This window comes from Chenopodium album, chromosome 19 (assembly GCF_948465745.1).
Source record: "Chenopodium album chromosome 19, dcCheAlbu1.1, whole genome shotgun sequence".
Classification (NCBI taxonomy): Eukaryota; Viridiplantae; Streptophyta; class Magnoliopsida; order Caryophyllales; family Amaranthaceae; genus Chenopodium; species Chenopodium album.
In genome coordinates, this window is record NC_137852.1 from 15,878,272 (window position 1) to 15,898,959 (window position 20,688).

Here is a 20,688-nt window from a genome sequence, read left to right on the forward strand (position 1 = left end):
AAAACACTTGTTCTTAGATTTTTAGAGAGAGAAACTTTAGGTTTGATGATTGATGATTGAAGATTGTTACAATTGATTTGATTTCTATCAAGTTTGTAAGAATTCTTTACTCTTTAATACAATTTTATGTTTGATTTAATTAGTGTTGTTGATTGATTTAGTTTGTTAATAGTTTGATTGATTTGGTTTGAATTTGTTGATTTCAATTGATGAATATGGATTTGTTGATTAGTTTAGCTTAGATCTTGATGTTCTTAATGGATTGTGAGTAGTTTGATTGCTAGGGTAATGGTGAAGCATGTGTTAGTACTTAGCCCACAAGCGGCCAAGAATGTCCCCTCCTCAAACCATTTGTACAAAGGGAGATAGCTTTGGGGGGTGACTATTTTGTCCCCCACATCATTCGTCTTCACAGATACGGTAAACAAACCCGCATCCATGATCTCCTCCTTTGCTCGTCTAGGAAGAGCTGGCAATGCACCCCTGCCTGCTAGGAGAGGTGGATCCTTGTTCCACCTGTTATACTTTTGGTTCAGGCGGCAGTCGACAGCTTTGACTATAAAGAACTTAGTTCTCCAGTCTTTCCACTTCTTCTCTTTGCCGACAGCCATCATGTACCCCTTGCAAGTAGTCAAGGTGTACCAGCCCTCGCCACCCCTAGCAGGCGCCCTGCTAAGATAATGCATATGGGCGAATGCTTCAAAGCTCGCCTCCACCTCTAGCATCTCGCAGGCGGCAACATACCCCAGAATGTTTATCCAGAAATTGGGTACAAGTTGCCAGATACCAAGTTGGTATCCATCCAAAATTCTCTCCACAGCCGGATGAAGAGAGAAGCGCAAGCCAGCCTGAAAGGCCGCCTCATAACAACCGAATGCTCGGTCTTGGTAGCTGGCCATGCTCGGCCAAGTAATAGTGTCGTCCTTATTTGGGACGCACAAAGTAAAGCCATGGCCCAGCACAACCTTGCGTCTAAAATTTGCAAGGCCATTTGCCATGGTGTTCCGCCTGCTCTGCGAAACATGATGATAATAGGGGGCTTTCTCCAAGCGCCTGGAAGCGCTCGGCTCGGCCCAAGATTCCCCCTTCTCAGCTGCCAGGGATTCCCTGGCATCATTTAATTTTGATCTTGCCTCCCCCGAAGAGGCAGGAGCATTGTCTGAAGAAGATGACGAGGCCGACCCGTCATCAGAATTGTCATCAGAGCTAAGGGACTGCCAAATAGGGCCGGCAGGGTCCTCCCTTAGACTCTCTTCCGGCGCCTGTCCAGAAGGCCCGGCTGCATAAGTTTCATCCGCCTCCTCCAGTATCCTATCACTAGGAGTACCGCTTGAAGTGGACGAATGGTAATAGGTGGGGGTAGGAGGAAGATAAGAAGGGCTATCAGGGTGTTCTGACACCTCACTTCGAGGCACCCTCATGGAGCCGTCAGAATAAAGAGTTGATCCGTCTGACGGGAAAAAAGATCTGTCAGAGTCGGATAATCTTGCTGTTCTTTTTGTTCTGGCCATTGTGTCCTGCACAGACACGAAACCAGTCGGATTCGGAGAAGTTCGCAAAGCACAGTCGCTGGCCAAGCAGTCGGCACTGCAAGTTCTAGATTCAGCCGTCCCCGGTGACCGGCTGATCACTATCCTATACTGTGCCGCATGCGATATGGAAACCATTTTTTCGACAACAAAGAAAAAATGAAAAATAAAAGAAGAAACAGGCGTTACCTTTAGAAGAAGGGTAAAAGAGACGCTTGGTCGACTGAAGAACGGTCGGACAAGTAGGCCGAGTGTCGGATGCTTGAAAGATGAATACTTGGGGAATTTTGAGATTCTTAAAGTCAAAAGTCAGAGATTCTCCAAAGATTCGCAACGGTGTAACAATTCCAGGGGGGTGAAAACTTTCTATTTATAGAAAGGTTAAAAACCCTAAAATTTTCCCTCCTCAGTAATTTTTTGAATCCGACCAACCGGATGCCCACACCTGTCACAGGCAGCACGTGGCAAGCGCGTGTTACCTGTGAGGGGCAAATGATTTGGGTAAAAATACCCAAGGCCAGTTGGCCCACTTAGAGTCCGCCACGTGTCACTGAAAGGGGCGCCACCATGGACCAATCAGGGAATGACACGTGGCAGACGGATAAAAGAATCTGGGATTGGCGGCTTTTAGGCCCAAATCCCGAGGTCTGCCAAGCTGCACGAAACCCTAGTAAGTGCACGCTTTTTGAGAAGCCTATAAGTAGGAGTTGACCTCCTCATTTATGGGGTTCACTCTTTTTGTTCACAAATTCTGATACGTGATGTCACATTGCTGATACACTTTACACTCAGTGATTACCAATCATTGTTAGAACTGTCACCCCCAAGGGTACAGTATACTTGAGCTCGGAATCCGAGCAGATATCCTTTACGTTCCGCACCTTAAACTCCGGACTTTGACTAACTTAAGCTTTGGAGGCGGACCACCGACCATTCGGTGGCCCGTTGTTTTGCAGGTACAGGCATCCAAGTGGAGCGACCAGTCTTAGTGTTGTAACTCTCCCGAGGGACTCAAAAAACCCCGAAACATGTATGGTGGTAATAATTTAATAAATAAAAGGAAAAACAAAAAGCTTAAGAAAAAATTCTAGAAGCTTTTTAATGTCTATATATTTCCACATTTTCAAATTTCAAAGAGTTTCCCGCCATACCATAGGCTGGCACGAATAAATGCAAGACAACAAAAAGCGTCGCTAAATTTGAGTATGTGGACAGGTAAAAGCGTCGCAAAAAAACTAACATTTGGGATAATGCGCGAAATACATAATTTTCGACGCTTCGTATATTAGTTAGGACACAAAAAAGAATCGATATTCTCGACGCTTTTTTGTGTCCCAGAAAAATTTTCGACTCACGTATTTTCGACGCTTTTTAGCAGCGTCGAGAAATAATTTTCGACGCTTTTTAGCGTCGAAAAAAGGCCAAAAAGCGTCCAGAAAACACGCTTATTGTAGTAGTGGTAAAACTGTAACAATCAATCAATCATATATATGACATATGCTTTTACAATTCTCTCTCTTAATCAATCATATACAGATAATATATGACATACGAAGTATGCTTTACAATTCTCTCTCTCTCTCTCTCTCTCTCTCTCTCTCTCTCTCTCTCTCTCTCTCTCTCTCTCTCTCTCTCTCTCTCTCTCATATTTGTCAATTTTAAAATCCATAATGTACCAAAAATGGAAAAAGCTGTCTCCCTCTCACATTTGTCAATTTTAAAATCCATAATGTTCCGAAAATTGAAAATAGGAAGACATACCTAAAGTTTAGTTTTATGACTTTAATGAAACATATACTCCAACATAGCTTACTTCGGGTTACATATATGTTTGAATGAGAAGTATCTGAAAACTAGATCGAATGATGAATGTGCATATCTTTTCTACTTTTTACAAAAAAACAAAATTTTATGTAAATTATGCACAAAAAATAAGCACAATGATACTTTTTTCAGTTTTTTTTTTTTTTTTTTTTTTTTTTTTTTTTTTTTTTTTTTTTTTTGCAAATTTAGTTTACAAAAAAATGCAAATTCAGTAAAAAAAATATATGTGTAGAAAATAATAAACATAACAGAATATGTAGTGTAACGATAGCATAATTTTTATTGATGTTTTTATTACTAATAGATATAGTGCTTATTTGATATCCCCCTGAGGGTTGTTAATAACTGAAATGCTTTAAAATAATATCAAATGTCCCCATTATCTAGTGTGAAGATTGCAGCTTGAATGACTTATTATTGTACTACTATTGATCCTACTACTACATAAAAATCTAAGTGTTGTAATGACTTGTTTTAGTAGTAGTAATGGAAATATAATGTGATCAATGGTAACATAGCCAATAAAGAAATAGGAGTGAATTACATATAAAATGTAGGTAAAAAAATTTAACTCACAAAACTTCAATCACAAGTTGAAGAAACAAAGCCTATAGTATGTTGGTGAAGATCGAACTCCCACAAATAATTTTGTTGCATGATATTACCAATTACGTTTAAACCTGTGGGTGCCTCAAGAAATCCTATACAACTAACATCTGGGCCATCATCCACAATATAACTCTTTACAAGTGGTTTGAACCTTGCCCCATCCATAAAATGAATTTCCAACCTTGGTACTTGTTTTGGATTAAATGGTGTGGCGGTGGAGTTAAAGCAATACTTGAAATCTAGCTTTCCATCTCCTCGATATTGTTCAATCTTTGGGTGATCCTTTTCAAGAGCCGGGACTAACACATCCATGATGGCTCGATAGGCAGGTTCTGCCCAGTATGTGGCAGCAGTACCTGAGTCAAGGATGGTACCACCATCTGCATCACGATCCCACACAATAGGATCTATATTAAGCATTCGATGGTTTAAGCTGACTCCCTTCACATTGAGCCAATAGTAAGGAGCTGAGTCGCTAACAAGAAGGGCTGTATACCGCATGAACTCTTGTGTTGGTGCTTTTTCTTTAACATCTCCAAAGATAAGATAATTAGTGACATTTGTGGGGCTAAGATGGTCGACGAGGCAATATGAGAAAGATCCTCCAAACTGGACCACCGCGTGGAGTGAAAAGGCATAGGGATTGATTCCTAGTCCAAGTACACCATCCGCATGCTTCATTGTGTCCTTGTCTGTAAATGATTCAGAGCATCCAATCAACAAGTTCGGTAGCTTTACAGGTTTACCAGTGGTGGTGGGAAGGGTTGTTATGTCCTTCCCAAACATGCCATATGTCCATAAACCATTATCGCCGTAACTATATAAAATTAAAACACTAGAGCTAGTGAATTTGATTCATTCAAAGAAAACTATTGCATTAAGAAAACTAATTTCATTTAAATAAAACACAATATATAATACATATACATGCATTATCCATTTTTATTAGGAAAATTTGGTAATTGCCACCATGTACAGTTGTCAAAATTGATAATACCACCTCAAATTTTATTTTATTATTTTTTAATTTTACCACCTAGCTTTTTCCAAAACTTTTAAAACTCCCATCACTTTTCAAATGACGTCATCATAGGTCCCATTTTTGCATTTTCTCTCTCTCTTCTCTCGATTTTCCCGGTTCTGCTACTCCCTACTTTCTATCTCATCACTCAAATATGATTTCAATTACACAAATATCGCAAATTAGGTACAAATTTCTACAATCTAACCTTCAACGAATTGATATGATTAGTGTAATTAGCGTTTGGGTAATCAATTTGGGGGTTTTCCTAAATTCGAAAAATTACGGTTTATGAAATGTAAATTGAATGAATAGGTGGCAATTAAACAAGTAATTGGGACTAAAAAACCATTAAATCCTAATTGTGTTTAATTGTGAATTACTTAACGTGTTATGCCAAGTAATCAATTCAAATTAAATTGTATTTCCGTTCCAATTACATGTTTAATTATCTAGATATTTATTCAATTTACATTTCATTACCCCTAAATTTTTCGAATTTAGCAAAACTCTCAAATTGATTACCCAGCAAATTCTAATTACACTAATCAATTCAATTCGTTGAAGGTTAGATTATAGAAATTTATACCTAATTTGCGAAATTTGTGTAATTTAAATCAAATTTGAGAGATGAGATAGAAAGCAAGGAGTAACAGAACAGGGGAAATCGAGGGAAGAGAGAGGGAAAACGCAAAGTAAGACCCATGATGATGTCATTTGTAAAAGTGGTAGGAGTTTTAATAGTTTTGGAAAAACTAGGTGGTAAGATTTTTTTTCAATTTTGATAACTGTACATGGTGGTTATTACCAAATTTTCCTTTTTATTATTATACACTTTTTATTCAACATAAGAATGCATTATCTTACTGATCAATATGACTTTTATGTTAAGATGGAATATAAAATTAGAGACGACATGCAATTAGATAATGGAAGAAGGTAGTAAGGTTATGTGGTTTAACGATAGATGAGTTGGAGCAGGATACTAGCCAGGAAAATACATGGCTTTCTTTGAGATGGCTTGGAATGACCAAAACATGATTGGGTGTATCTCTATACGTGCAAGAAACATAAAATTAAATTAAAATTTTGAATAGGTGAATAAGAAGAATATATATGGGTAGCCAATCATAACTTGTCTCGATGATTTATTGATTCGTTGGGAAACCGAGTCTTAAATACATGTCATTTGTGTAGAATATAGGTATCACATTATAAATTAGTCTTCATTGTTTATTTTCCTATATTTTTTTAATAATGAATTTAAAATTTTAAAATAGTTACTCTGTGCTATCTATGGGTCATGGTAATCTAAACATTTTAGATATTACTAAGGGTCTGTTCATATTTACTTAATTTTAGTTTAGTTCAGCTCTAATTTAGTTCAGTTCAGTTCAGTTCAGTTCAGTTCAGCTCTGAATTTCCCTCTCTCATAAAATATTAATTTCAGCACAATTCAATTTAGTTTAGTTCAGCTCCAATCAGTTCAATTCAGTAAAGTTCAATTCAGTTCAGCTCCAATCAGTTCAGTTCAGTTCAGTTCAGCTTAGTTCAGTAAATATGAACAGATCCTAATAAAGTGTTAAAATATTCTTAATAGATACTCCCGTTGTATCTAAATTAGTGCATTAGTTGACTTTTTCACTAAAATACGTATTAACTTTCACTTGATTATTTTCTATTTTACAAAACCCAAATTTCATTATAAAATTCATATTGGATTAGTTCCGATTTATATTTTATTAATATCAATTTTTATTATGATATAAATTTAAAGATACAATGGTCGAAATTGTGCATTTGCACGTTCGTGTAGCAATCAAAGTAACGCATTTGAATACATGTAGAGGGAGTCACTTAATTTACTTCAAACAAGCTGTTACCCTATAATATTTACAATTTTTTTCATTCATTATATTGCTTTAAACAAATTGTAAAACTATATTTACACAATTGACTATCTCAATCTTTTCTATTTATTTGTTTACATAACCAAATGGTAGATATTTTTTGCTAGAAGGGTGTAATATTATTTCCCCCTTATATGTGTTGGTTACTTAGTCTTATTTTTATTTAATATCACTAGAAATACACTACAACTAGGAAGATATTAAATATGTGCTAAAGAGGTATAAACATATTAAATTTTAGAAAGTATAATAAACAAGATTGGATCAGGTGGTAAGATGAGTTTATCTTTGTGAAAACAATATTCTATGATTGCTAGAGGATGTCGGAAAAAAATATTGTAAAATTGTATTTGTCTCAAATAGTTCATTATACAATTATATGGTCCTCATGTGTTTGAGTCATTGTGATATTATCACTTATTAGACGATATGAAATTTTAGTAACAGAAGAAGTAGAATTTATAAGAATTATAGTATAAAAATTAAATTAGATCCCGTTCAAAAATATAATTATAGTTGGTTTGAGAATTAGTTAGTTTAAACTTAAAAGGGGTGGTTTTTAGTGGTAAAAATAACTATACATCTATATATTGTATAAAAGTATATTTAAACCAATAAAGATATTTTTAATCTTCACTCAAAGTTAATTTGTAAAAGTAATTTCAATAGAAAATTAATGTGAAAAATTTTCCTATTTTATACAGATTAAAGTTCATTGTAGTTAAAAATATATTTCTTTTATTTATTTATTATGATACCTTAGCATCTTTATATAATGTAAACACAAATCTCTAGAACTCCAAAATTTACATATTTTCATGTTAGAATAGTTAAGAGTTAAAAGTGCTAACATATATAAACTATTTACCCAACCTTTGAAAAAAAATACGTAGTCACATAAATGGAGATTACCTGTAATTATAAAGGCATGGAGCATTGACATTGGGACAAATGTCAAGAGACGAAAGAGAAGTGAATTCTTCTTTACACAAAGTAGACTCGCAAGAGATAGGTTTATAGGTTAAAGACATATCAACATTAAGAGCTTTGTTGTCAGAAAAGTATCGACGATTTCCTTTCCTGCACTTAACCCATGTAAGGTCACTCCCAGTATCAACCACTAAGCGCAATTTTGTTGGAGGGTTTCCAACGTCTATATCTACCACATATTCACCCATTTCATATTCTGCTGCCGCATACATTGGTAATTTAACTGAACCTTGTATGGTGCTCTTTAATGGCGCTTCTCGTTCTTCTATAGGAATATCTTCTTCATATGTTAACTTCCTTGAATGAGTTGTTGACAGCCTTAACTTAGCCTTGTGTGATATCCCTTTATACCGGATGATATCGTGCTTTATTACATTCTGAAGTCGCTTAGGCCTTCCTTGAATAATTGATGAATCTGCTGATACTATGGAAAATGGGGTAGAAAATACGATTATTACAAGAAAAAGAAGGACACGAAATTTGGGAATTGTTTTAAGAAACATTTTGAATTAATATTAAATAAATAAATTTTGTTTGATTTTGTCCCCCTATTTGAATCCAAAAAATAATTTTCTAATCAATCATTCTTAGTTGTGTAAGAGGTAATGCATATGAGAATCAGAAAAAGGTTGTCGCGGTAAAAATGAGGTTTTTTTAAGGGGGACATAAGGAAAAACTAATTCAAAAAAACAAAGATGAAATTATAACGATCCTTGCTCTCTTTGGAAGGCCATTGTGGCCTAAACTTTCTTTTCATTATTCTCTCTCCTCTATTGAAGGTTACCTCACTAGAGATTAAAGTTTTAGCACAAAACAAGGCGGATTTTGAGTAAACAAATTAGCTTTTATCTAATTGGAGAGCCTATAATAAAGTTTTATTAGGAAAATTATTTTTTGGTCATTAAAAAAAGGGATCACGTTGTCCTTAGTTATCCTTAACAATTTAATTCTATTTATAAACGATTTTAATTACTATTTTGTAAAATGTTTTATCATAATCGTAAAAAAAATGTTTATTTTAATCATAATTTTTTTTACATTGCCGTAATATGCTCTATGTGGCCTATTATTTGTTATCAAAATTGAAATTATCTTTTTCAAAATGCAAATTAATAAGATTTTCATATTACTATACTAAGACTTTATCTATATACATTCTGTGTGTCCTTTGATTATACAAAAAATTTAAATAGCTTGAAAGTAATAAGGTTGGTTAAATAAATTAGATACCAATTAGAGGAGCCAGAATAACCTGATGAATAAATGTGCTGTATGTTAAGTTTATTCTTCTTAGGGTGGGGAGCAAGATTAAATAATGAAATAATTAGTTTTTTTTTTTTTTTTTTTTTTTTTTTTTTTTTTTTTTTTTTTTTTGACACAAATAGGGAAGAGCCTTTTATTCTATCAGAGAAATATCAGCAATAACAGCTGAGTTTGCACAAAGAGGGGTTTCCTTTATCCACACCCTAAGGCCATCATACTCCCTACTACAATTAGCTAGAATATGGGCCACTCTATTCCCTTTCCTCCCAATATGAGCGTAACTACTACACTGCAAAACAAGAGGAAGCTATCTGTTTAATATCACGGACAAGAACACCAAAACAAGAGGCTTCATTTGTATCTTTGGCAAGATGATTGAACGATTTAATGTTGTCAGTTTCGAGTATCACATTCAATAAACCAGCCTCGATTGCGATGGAGAGCTAGTGTCTTGCAGCCATTGCCTCAGCTATATCAATATCAAAGCAACCTTCAATTTTGATGCAGGTTGCTGCCATAACGTCCCCCGTATAGTCCCACATTATTCCTCCAAGACCCATGGTTTTATCATTGAAACAGGCAGCATCCACATTGATCTTGTACACACCAATCCCCGGAGGAGACCACACAAGCTTAATATTTGGACTAAGGCAGATTTCAGAAGGCAGCACCTCATTAGCCTTTTCATACTCTCCCACCAAACTTGTAGCTTTTCTGATCACAACATCAATCCGCAGGGGATGTTTACCAAAGGTAGCAGCGTTGCGTTTTAGCCAAATGCCCCATAGCAAGCACCAGAATAAATCCCACCAGCAGGGGTACGGTCTTGATAAACCTCAGAAATTTTCGCAAACCAGTCCAAAACGAAGCCATTTTCATCATTGTTAATAGCTAATCTCAGAGGAGAACATTTCCATATCAGTTTTGCATCATCACATTCAAAAAAAGCGTGCATCTGGCTCTCCACACCCTCCCCACACACAGGGCAAGTGTCATCTAGGCAAATATTTCTTTTTCTGAGATTCAAATGAACAGGAGTGGCATTATTTAAGAAACGCCACCCAAATAATCTGATTTTTGGTGGCACCCTCACATTCCAAATTTTCTTCCAAATACGTAGATTGGAGTTAGATGATGAGGAGGCATAATCAGTGAAACGTCCATCAAACTCAGCGTGGTAAGCACTTTTAACAGTAAAATCACCATTTTTCAAGAAATGCCAAGACCAAACATCTGCAGTGCTGAACAAAGGAAGGGGAATGGAGGTGATCTGATGGCTTCGATTTCCTATTCACAAAACCAGTCATGAAGCAAAGAGATGTTCCATTTGTTATTGTTAATCAGATCAGACACACGAGCAGGGGCCATTTCATCAACACACAGCCTGGGAAGCAGGCAAAAATTAGGGAGGAGGGGAAACCAGGGGTCCTTCCAGATGTTAATATCATAGCCAGTGCCCACAATTTTCTTAGCCCCCTTCCCAATTAAGTCTCTAGCAGAAAGAATCGATCTCCAAGTGTAGCGAGCATTTGAGTTGATTTTTGTACTCATGAAATCAGAATGGGGGAAATATTTTTGCTTGAGTGTCTTCACCATGAGGGTGTTTGTGTTGTTCAAGATCCTCCAAGCCTGCTTCGCTAACATAGCCTTGTTAAAGGCTTGTATTGTAATACGACCCATAAGGTTTAGGGCACCAGTCCAAGAAGCAAGACATCAACAAAATAAGCAAAACGGCTTGATTGGAGTAAACAAGGAAAGCAGCATCAAGGATATCAATCACAAAGATACTTGCCAAAGATACACCTACAGAACAGGGAAAGAGATAAATCAAGAAGATCTTCCCCATTTTGAATATATTTCGAATATCTTTGTAAACCCTAGAGTTCCCTAGGTATAAATAAGCATAATTAGATATTTTAAGCACTCAGGCACGCGCAAATACTCTAAACATAATAGAATTATTCTCCATTTTATCTACGGAGCTTCATCCCTACTGAGGAAGGAGGCTAGTCCTTATTCAGTATTGTATCTCTAAACTCACTCTTTTCATTGTGGAATTCATTTTGTCTATCTATTGTTATTTCGTGGCTTACTTTATTATTGCTTTATTGCTATTTTGTATGCTTTTGGTAGTATGATTGTTATTACCCCTCAATCCTAGCAGATTCTCATATGTCCTTGTTGAGATTTGCCTAAACAATTTGGCGCCCACCGTGGGGCTGATAATCAATTAACCTACCAATTCACCAAAAAGAAACCAAAATCAATACAGACACCATGTCTGGGCACCAAGTACCCTTTACAATAGCCGAAATCAATGAGGGAATGAACGCATTCCGTCAAACCCTTGACCAACAAAAAAGCCAAATTGAAACACTGTTAGCCCAAAAAGTCCAAACTGAAGCCAAGCTTACCAACCTCACCAAGCAAAATGAAGCCCTCCGCAGCCAAATACAATCAGTCGCTTCCAAAACCATTAATACTAGGAAGAACACTGAAAGTATAGCCATGCAGCTTGACATGTCAGGTGTCTTTCACACCCCTAACGAGGAAAAAGGATCTAACTCTAGGGAAACAACCCTAGATCTGGACTGTATGAATACAGGAACCCCAAAGCAGAGTAGACAAGAAGGATTTGAGGAAGGAAAGATAGAAAAGGTGGTCAAAGAGTACCTCAAAGCAATTGAAGCCAAGATCGCCAAGATCCCTGGAATGCCAAAGCCCATGGAGGAAGAAGCATCAGATGGCTATATAGAATCCCCTTTCTCAGAAGAAATCGCCATGGTGGAAGTGCCAAAGAGGTTCAGCACACCCAGCATGGCCATGTACGATGGAACAACAGACCCTGATGAGCACGTGTCCCTGTATAAGCAGAAGATGATGACCAGTTCAATCCCTAGAGACATCAGAGAGGCCATCATGTGCAAAGGCTTTGGAGCCACATTATCAGGTCCAGCTTTAACTTGGATCATTAATTTAGATAATGGGACAATTCGATCTTTTGCGGGAATGGTGAACTTATTCAAGATCCAGTTCGCTAGCAGCAGGAAGATAGAAAAACAGTCATCAGATCTGTACCGTAGTGTGCAAAGACGTGGTGAATCCTTGAGAGATTACCTTAACAGGTTCAACAGGGAAAAGATTGGAATACACTTGTGCGATGCTCCCACAACTATTGAAGCATTCAGAAGAGGATTGCTAGATCACAGTGAGCTCTACAAGGAATTGACCAAGTACCCATGCACAACCTTTGAAGATGTACAAGCTAAGGCAATGGCTCAAATCAGATTCGAAGAAGATGCATATGCAAGAAAGACTCCAGAGCTCAAAAAGGATGAAGATCGTCCCTCAAGAAGGAATAACAACTTCCCCAGGAGAGATCACCGATTCAAGCCGTATCAGCGTCCCCGCTTTGATGAAGGATCAGTCAACGCTGTTGAAGGAGAATTCTCTGATTGGAGAGAAGATCCTGAGCTCCCACCAAAATTGCACGAGTATTGTTTCAACGTCAACCCTGCAGGGGTAATAAGAACCTTGAACAAGATGGGGGATACCGTTCAGTGGCCTAGAAGGAATGATAGGCCAGGGGAGAAAAAGGATCCATCGAGATGGTGTGATTTTCATTCAGATATTGGTCACACTACTGACGAATGTGTCGCGCTCAGAAAGGAAGTTGCATACCTGTTAAAGAAGGGCTACCTCAAAGAACTCCTGTCAGACAAATCAAAAGCAGCAGGGAAGGATAGAGAGTCCAAACAAGGAGGTCCTCCACCCCCACCTCCAATTGTCAAAACCATCTGTTTCATATCAGGATGGTCAGAAGTATGCGGCCTTACATATTCAGCAGCGAAGCGGCACGCAAAGGAAAGTAACAAAGAGCAACCAGACAAGAGGGAAAAATCAAAGATAGACATCCCTATCATGTTTGAAGAAAGCGACGCAGTAGAAGGTCATCATGACGGCTTAGTAATTTCACTCCCAGTTGGGAATTGCATGATCAAGCGAATCCTAGTTGATAATGGAAGTTCTGCAAACATCATCATGCTGGATACCCTGAAGCACATGAACATAGATGAGAAGAATATCGTTAACAAGTCAACAATGCTAGTGGGATTCAGTGGGGAAACCAAGAAGACAAGTGGAGAGATTACATTGGCAACATATGCAAAAGGGATTAACCTACAAGTCAAATTCTTAGTAATCGACACCTTGTCCTCATACAATATGATTTTGGGGAGACCTTGGATACACGAAATGAAAGCCATCCCTTCTACATACCATCAGGTCATCAAGTTTCCTACCAAATGGGGAATTCAAGAAATCAGAGGAGATCCTAGAGAAGCCAAAGAATGCTACAAGATAGCACTGAAAGCAACATCTGCAGAAAAGAGTTCAGCATAGCAATCAGAGGATCAGCTGGGCCAAGAGAAATTGAGCATATCAGAAGAGCAAGAAGCTACTGAAGTCCAGCTGAACCCCTTACATCCATATCAGAAAGTCAGAATAGGATCAGAGCTCAAAACGGAACTCAAACAACAAATTTACGACTTCCTAGAAGAAGAGAAAGACGTGTTTGCTTGGACCCACGAGGACATGAAAGGCATTCCCCCAGAGGTCATCACTCATAAGCTAAACGTAGACCCAATGCACACACCAGTAAAGCAAAAAAGGAGAAAATTCGCGCCATAAAGGAATAAGATCATCAACGAAGAAATTCAAAACTTATTAAAGACAGGAAAAATCAGAGAAGTAAAATATCCAGAGTGGCTTGCCAACGTGGTAGTAGTAAGGAAAAAGAATGGGAAATGGCGAATCTGCATAGACTTCACAGACATAAACAAGGCTTGCCCGAAGGACCCATTCCCGTTACCTCATATTGATGCCATGGTGGACGCCACAGCAGGACACGAGTTGTTATCCTTTATGGACGCCTACAGTGGTTACAACCAGATCCTCATGCACAAGGACGACCAAGAAAAGACAGCCTTCATCACAAGTCAAGGAATATATTGCTACAAGGTGATGCCTTTCGGATTGAAGAACGCAGGAGCAACGTACCAAAGGTTGGTAAATAAGATGTTTGAAAAACAAATTGGGAGTACGATGGAAGTCTACATAGACGACATGGTAGTAAAATCCAAGAAGGCAGAAGATCACGTTAGAGACCTCAGAGAAGCATTCATCATCCTAAAGCAATATGGTATGAAGCTGAACCCCACGAAGTGCACGTTCGGAGTACAGTCAGGAAAATTTTTAGGATACATGGTTACGCAAAGAGGAATAGAAGCCAGTCCAGAACAAGTCAAAGCTATTCTAGACCTAGAACGACCAAAGTCCAAAAAGGATGTACAGAGCCTAACAGGAAAAATCGCAGCACTGAACAGGTTCATCTCAAAGTCTTCAGAAAAGAACAGAGCCTTCTACGAGGTGCTGAAAAAGAACAAGGAGTTTAAATGGGAACAAGAGCACGATGAAGCATTTCAGAAGCTCAAAGAATACTTAGCCAACCCGCTGATTCTCTCCAAACCCAAAGAAGGAGAACCGCTCCAACTATACCTTGCAGTATCTGAAGGGACGATCAGCGCAGTCCTTACAAGAGAGGAAGAAAAGGAACAATTTCCAATCTACTACATCAGCAAGACCCTGCTCAGTGCGGAAACGAGATACGCCTAACTGGAGAAAATCATTTTAACATTGTTCATTGCTTCAGTAAAGCTACGTCCATACTTCGAAAGCCATACCATACAAGTACGGACCAACTACCCTATCAGAGCCATCATGAGAAAACCAGAAATGTCAGGAAGAATGGAGAAATGGGCCTTAGATCTGAGCAGGTACGACATACAGTACGAACCCAGGACGGCAGTCAAATCTCAAGCTTTAGCAAATTTTGTAGCAGACTTCAGCCCTACACTTGAAGAAGAAACACAAAAGGAAGTACTAGCCTTACAGGAACCAAAAGCCACACAAAAATGGATACTCCACACAGATGGTGCAGCAAACATACGAGGAGTGGGCTTAGGAGTAGTACTGACATCACCCCAAGGAGACAAGATAGCACAAGCAATAAGGTGCAACTTCAAATCTACCAATAATGAAGCCGAATACGAAGCACTCATTACAGGATTAACCGTCGCAAGAGACATGAAGATACAACACTTAGAAGTAATTTCCGACTCCCTACTCATGGTGAACCAAATCAACGGACAGTATTTAGCAAAAGACGCCAGAATGATTGCTTACCTAGAAGTCACAAAGAAGCTCATCAAGGAATTCAAGGAGTTCAAGATAGAACAAGTACCCCGGAACTTGAACACCGAAGCAGATGCATTGGCAAATTTGGGGTCGAACATCAATCCAGAAGAATTTGGAGCAATCCCATTAGTACATGTACTCTCACCAGCCATAGAGAAAGAATCAACTATGAGTGTCCACGAAACTCAAATAGGCCTTACAGAAGAAGAAGACAATAGTTGGATAACACCCCTGAAAGAATATCTCCTAGGCAACACGAAACCAACAGGGAAAGTAACAGCTCAAGCATTCGCCCAGAAAGCCTCCAAGTACTGTCTAATCAGCAATGTACTCTTCAAGAAATCTGCAGCAGGACCTTTTTCAAGATGTCTAGAGAGAAAAGAAGCTCAACAAGTCTTACAATCTTTACACAGCGGAGAATGCGGAAACCACTCCGGAGGGAGGAATTTAGCCAACAGGGCACTCAGAATGGGATACTACTGGCCCAGTATGAGAAAGGACGCAGTTGAGTTCTCCAAGAAATGCTTAGCATGCCAAAAACATGCACCTTTGACACACAAGCCATCAGAAGAATTACATCCAACATTGACACCGTGGCCATTTATGAAGTGGGGAATGGATATAGTAAAATTACCACCATCATCAGGACAGAGAGTATACTTCTTAGCAATGACAGACTACTTTTCCAAATGGATTGAAGCAGAAGCGTACAAAGAGATCAAGGATAAGCACGTCATTTCATTTATAAAAAGGAACATTCTAAGCAGATTCGGGGTACCAGCAGAGATCATTACAGACAACGGGTCTCAATTCATCAGCAACAAAACCACCAAGTTCTGTAAGGAATGGAACATCTCCCTTATCACATCTACACCAAGATACCCACAAGCGAATGGGCAAGCAGAGTCAAGTAACAAAGTCCTCATAGCCAACATGAAGAAAAGGCTGGAAGGAGCCAAAGGGAAGTGGGCAGACGAACTACCCAACATATTGTGGGCAGACAGAACAACTCCTAAAGGCGCTACAGGTCATACCCCTTTCTCACTAGTATACGGATGTGAAGCAGTGATCCCAACAGAAGTAGAAGTGCCAACAGCAAGGTACGGGTTGATGACAGAAGAAAGAAATCAGGCAGAACTGATTCACAATTTAGACACAGTAGAGGAGCTAAGGGGAGACGCACAAATGAGAATGGCAGCATACCAACAGGAAGTAGCAAGATCCTTCAACAAGAACATTAGAATCAAAACTTTCAAGCTAGGAGATTGGGTCCTCAGAAAGGTATACGAAAACACCAAGGAAGTCAACGCAGGAAAGCTAGCACCCAACTGGGAAGGACCCTATGAAATCACTAAGGTAGTAGGAAATGGAGCATACAAACTCAGGAATGCAGAAGGGAAAGAAGTACAACGAAGCTGGAATGCAACACATTTAAAATTATATCATTTCTGAAGAAGGTACGCAATTGCTATTCTTATTTTGTCTTTTAAGTTACAAAAAAAAAAAAAAAAAAAAAACACAAAAAATCAGAAAACAGAAAAACACAAAAATCTTCAACAGCCAGACTCAGCACGAAAGGTACTCATCTATCTTTATCTTTTGTCAATTTACTTTATGATCATTACGAGTACTGACTTTGGCATCGGAGGGCCGTTGGGGAAACCCACGGCCACCCCTCACCTTCTTCTATTTTGCAAGGAACACGACCGATATTACAGAGCAATGATACAACAAGTCCCTTCACTACAGAACAAAGACAAGGCATTCCTGAAAGGAACAGACATATCACCCTCATAGAACTTACAAACACATGTAAGTGTAATACAACTGTAATACAACTGTAATACAACTGTAATACATTCGTGATACAATTGTAAACATACCACACTACGCAGAAACAAGAATCGCATAGCAAGAAAGACAGAAATACTTAAGTTGCATTTCAACAAAATTAAACAAAGCATCCAGCTACAAACATGTAGCACAAAAGAAGAACAAATTATCCAAACTGCACTAAGGCAGTAAACAAAAACAGCATCCAAAGTTGTACATTTTTAAAAAGGTGACGCAGCACCAGCTAAACTAATTCTCTCCCATATTGTCAGCAGGGATCACTTCTTCAGCTACAGGCTTCATCACCTCTGGGGCATCCTTGATTTCTTCATTATGAGGAGAGTTCACCTCCTCATCAGCAAAGCTCAGCAGTAAGGTACCAGGAGCAGCAGTCCCTTCAGGAAACGTCCTCTCAAAGGAAGCCTTATCACCATCATAATCCCAGGCCTAATGCTTTCCTTGCTGAAACTCCTCCATCATCTCAAGACGTGCTTTACCATAATAGTACGTAGCAGCATCAACGGCCTCATTAGCAGCTTCCTTCAGGGTACTCTTCAGCCCGTCCCGCTCAGAAATGCAGTCCCGATGCTTAGCTCGTTCAGACTTCAAAGCTTCAGTAGCAGCCTTGTACTTATCAGACAAAGCATCACGTTCCTTCTTCATAGCTTCATACACCCGGGAAAATTCTGACACCTTGCCTAAAACACCAAGGCAAGACTGGAGACTCTACACAGCAAAGACGAGGGGTAAAGACGCATATTCCAATAAGGTCGATTTTTATGCGAAAATTTTTTGGAGTACACCATACCTGGAAGGACTGTACAGCCGCTTCTTGGGAAAGATCAGCAAAAGTCATCGAAGACTGGCGATCCTTGAAGGAGGGAAACAACAAGGTATCCACATGTGGAGCAAGAGAGTCAAAGGAAAACTCAGCAGCGTCAACATCAATGGGCACCTCCAATTTCCTCTTAAGACCAGCACGAGGTGGAGGCGGAGGTGCAGCACCCCTAGGAGCAACCATCTTGATGGGAACAGCCTCAGAAGTCTGGGGAGACGAACGAGACTTAAGACGACCCAGGATGGAGGATGAGCTAAGAAGATCATGAGACCTCAGTGACCTTGTTGTGTCTACGGAGAATACAGTTGAGTCAATAAACATACAACTAGGAACACAACAAATGTACAGAACAAGGATTACATTAAATATATACAGCAAGGACGTCAAATAGCAAACAACTAAGAATAACAAATACGCGCAAATGTGTTCAACAAAGAAACGGCCAAATTCAAAAATTTGTGCACAAAAACAAGCCAACCACGTATTCACAAAAACACAAGCACAATAAAGCATCAAAATTCACAAGAAAGAAAACAAAACCTTGAGACATGGCTGGAACACCTTTCTGCTCAGAATCAGATTCGTCCAAAGACTTAATTTGAACAACTACCTCAGGCTGCGTCAATTTAATGAAACACCTATCGTCCGCACTCAACTCGTATAACTTGTCTATCAAAGATGGAGACTGAGAGCGCTGCTTCAATTTACTCACTGCAATCAACAGGCAAATAAGCCCAAATCAACAAAGAAGGAATGAAGAATATAAAAGGATAAGAAACAAAATACCTTCGGCCTCAACAGTGTCAATCAAAAAATTACAATCATCACCCAACGAATCAATCCTCACAAAGAAGAATTTATGATACCACTTTTTGTCAAACGCTTTCTCCAGATCAGTCACTAAAGGACCAACGCCGTCCTTCAGGCGAAGACCAACCCGACCTTTACCACTGGTCCTGATAGTGTAAGGGTAACACAAATCCCTCACATCAAGCTCTATACCCAATTTCACACTCAGCAAATCCAAAATTCTCAATACCCTCCAAGTTTGGGGCAATAACTGACAAGGCGAAACCCTAACTCTAGAAAGAAATTGACGAACAAGAGCAGAAAAAGGAAATGTATGCCCAATTACAAAGGGATACTCAAAGAAACACACCCAACCAGGAGCAATCCAGTCAGCCCTTTCCCTGGCTGATGGAATTTTCACCACAACCCCATCAGGAAAACGCGCAAGTGTAGCAATGTTCTGGACCTCCTCCTTCGTAACAGTGGAAGGATAAGTATCCTTGACAGGAAAGACGTTCTGCGCCACCAAGTTCGGCTTTTTCACACCCTCATCCACCCCAGCAAACACCACTCTCACATGATCATCCATCGCAAAAACAGGAAAAGAAAAATACAAAGCAAAACAGAGCAAACAGAAAGGAAAGAGAAAATACCTGATGAAATTGAAATTAGGGGCAAAGCAATTGAAGTGATTAGACAACAGCCTGCACACCCAATAAATACCAAAGACGGAAATAAAACCGCCCTCCACAGTTATCGAGGAAGTTGCCTTAAAACCACCACCACTTTCTATTTTGTTAACCGTTGAAGCAGTTTCTGAATTTCAAAATAATTTCCAGAATTTTCTTTGGATAATTTTCACTTCCAAATACTCGGAAATAAAAATTAGGGGCAATTGTTGGGCCCGTATTGTAATACGACCCATAAGGTTTAGGGCACCAGTCCAAGAAGCAAGACATCAACAAAATAAGCAAAACGACTTGATTGGAGTAAACAAGGAAAGCAGCATCAAGGATATCAACCACAAAGATACTTGCCAAAGATACACCTACAGAACAGGGAAGGAGATAAATCAAGAAGATCTTCCCCATTTTGAATATATTTCGAATATCTTTGTAAACCCTAGAGTTCCCTAGGTATAAATAAGCATAATTAGATATTTTAAGCACTCAGGCACGCGCAAATACTCTAAACATAATAGAATTATTCTCCATTTTATCTACGGAGCTTCATCCCTACTGAGGAAGGAGGCTAGTCCTTATTCAGTATTGTATCTCTAAACTCACTCTTTTCATTGTGGAATTCATTTTGTCTATCTATTGTTATTTCGTGGCTTACTTTATTATTGCTTTATTGCTATTTTGTATGCTTTTGGTAGTATGATTGTTATTACCCCTCAATCCTAGCAGATTCTCATATGTCCTTGTTGAGATTTGCCTAAACAGCTTGTAAATCTCTCATTCCCAGCCCACCTTTCTTTTTTGATAATAAAGAACGCTCCCACGAGGCCCACGCTGTCTTTCTTTCATATTTCTTTTGGCCCCAAAAGAAGTTTCTACAAAGCCTGTCAATTTCAATAAATATGCTCACCGGGATTTTGAAATATTGCATAGTGTAAGTGGGGATAGCTTGAGCCACCGTCTTGATGAGAATATCTCTCCCGGCTTCAGACAAGAAACCCTCCTTCCAACCCTTAAGCTTTTTCCAGACTCTATCTTGAATAACGGAGAAAACCTGCTTTTTAGAGTTCCCAAGGTAGGTCGGGAGCCCTAAATATTAATCATGTCCCTCAACGGCCTTAAAATTCAACTTCATCTGAAGCATATT

At 38.8% G+C, this 20,688-nt stretch overlaps 2 protein-coding genes across 2 annotated transcripts; one reads left to right on the forward strand and one right to left on the reverse strand.

Annotated features, from left to right (window-relative positions):
• Window positions 1-3,935: 3,935 nt before the first annotated feature.
• Window positions 3,936-8,386, reverse strand: LOC145593542 (aspartic proteinase NANA, chloroplast-like). The gene is made up of 2 exons (XM_081649795.1): window positions 7,806-8,386; window positions 3,936-4,779 (listed from the first exon to the last, which is right to left on the reverse strand). The coding sequence occupies exons 1-2, from the start codon at window positions 8,384-8,386 to the stop codon at window positions 3,936-3,938; spliced, it is 1,425 nt and encodes a 474-aa protein (XP_081505921.1).
• A 3,037-nt stretch (window positions 8,387-11,423) lies between these two features.
• Window positions 11,424-13,547, forward strand: LOC145594103 (uncharacterized). Its single transcript, XM_081650440.1, has one exon. It carries the CDS (start codon window positions 11,424-11,426, stop codon window positions 13,545-13,547), a length of 2,124 nt encoding a protein of 707 aa, XP_081506566.1.
• The last annotated feature ends 7,141 nt before the right edge of the window (window positions 13,548-20,688 follow it).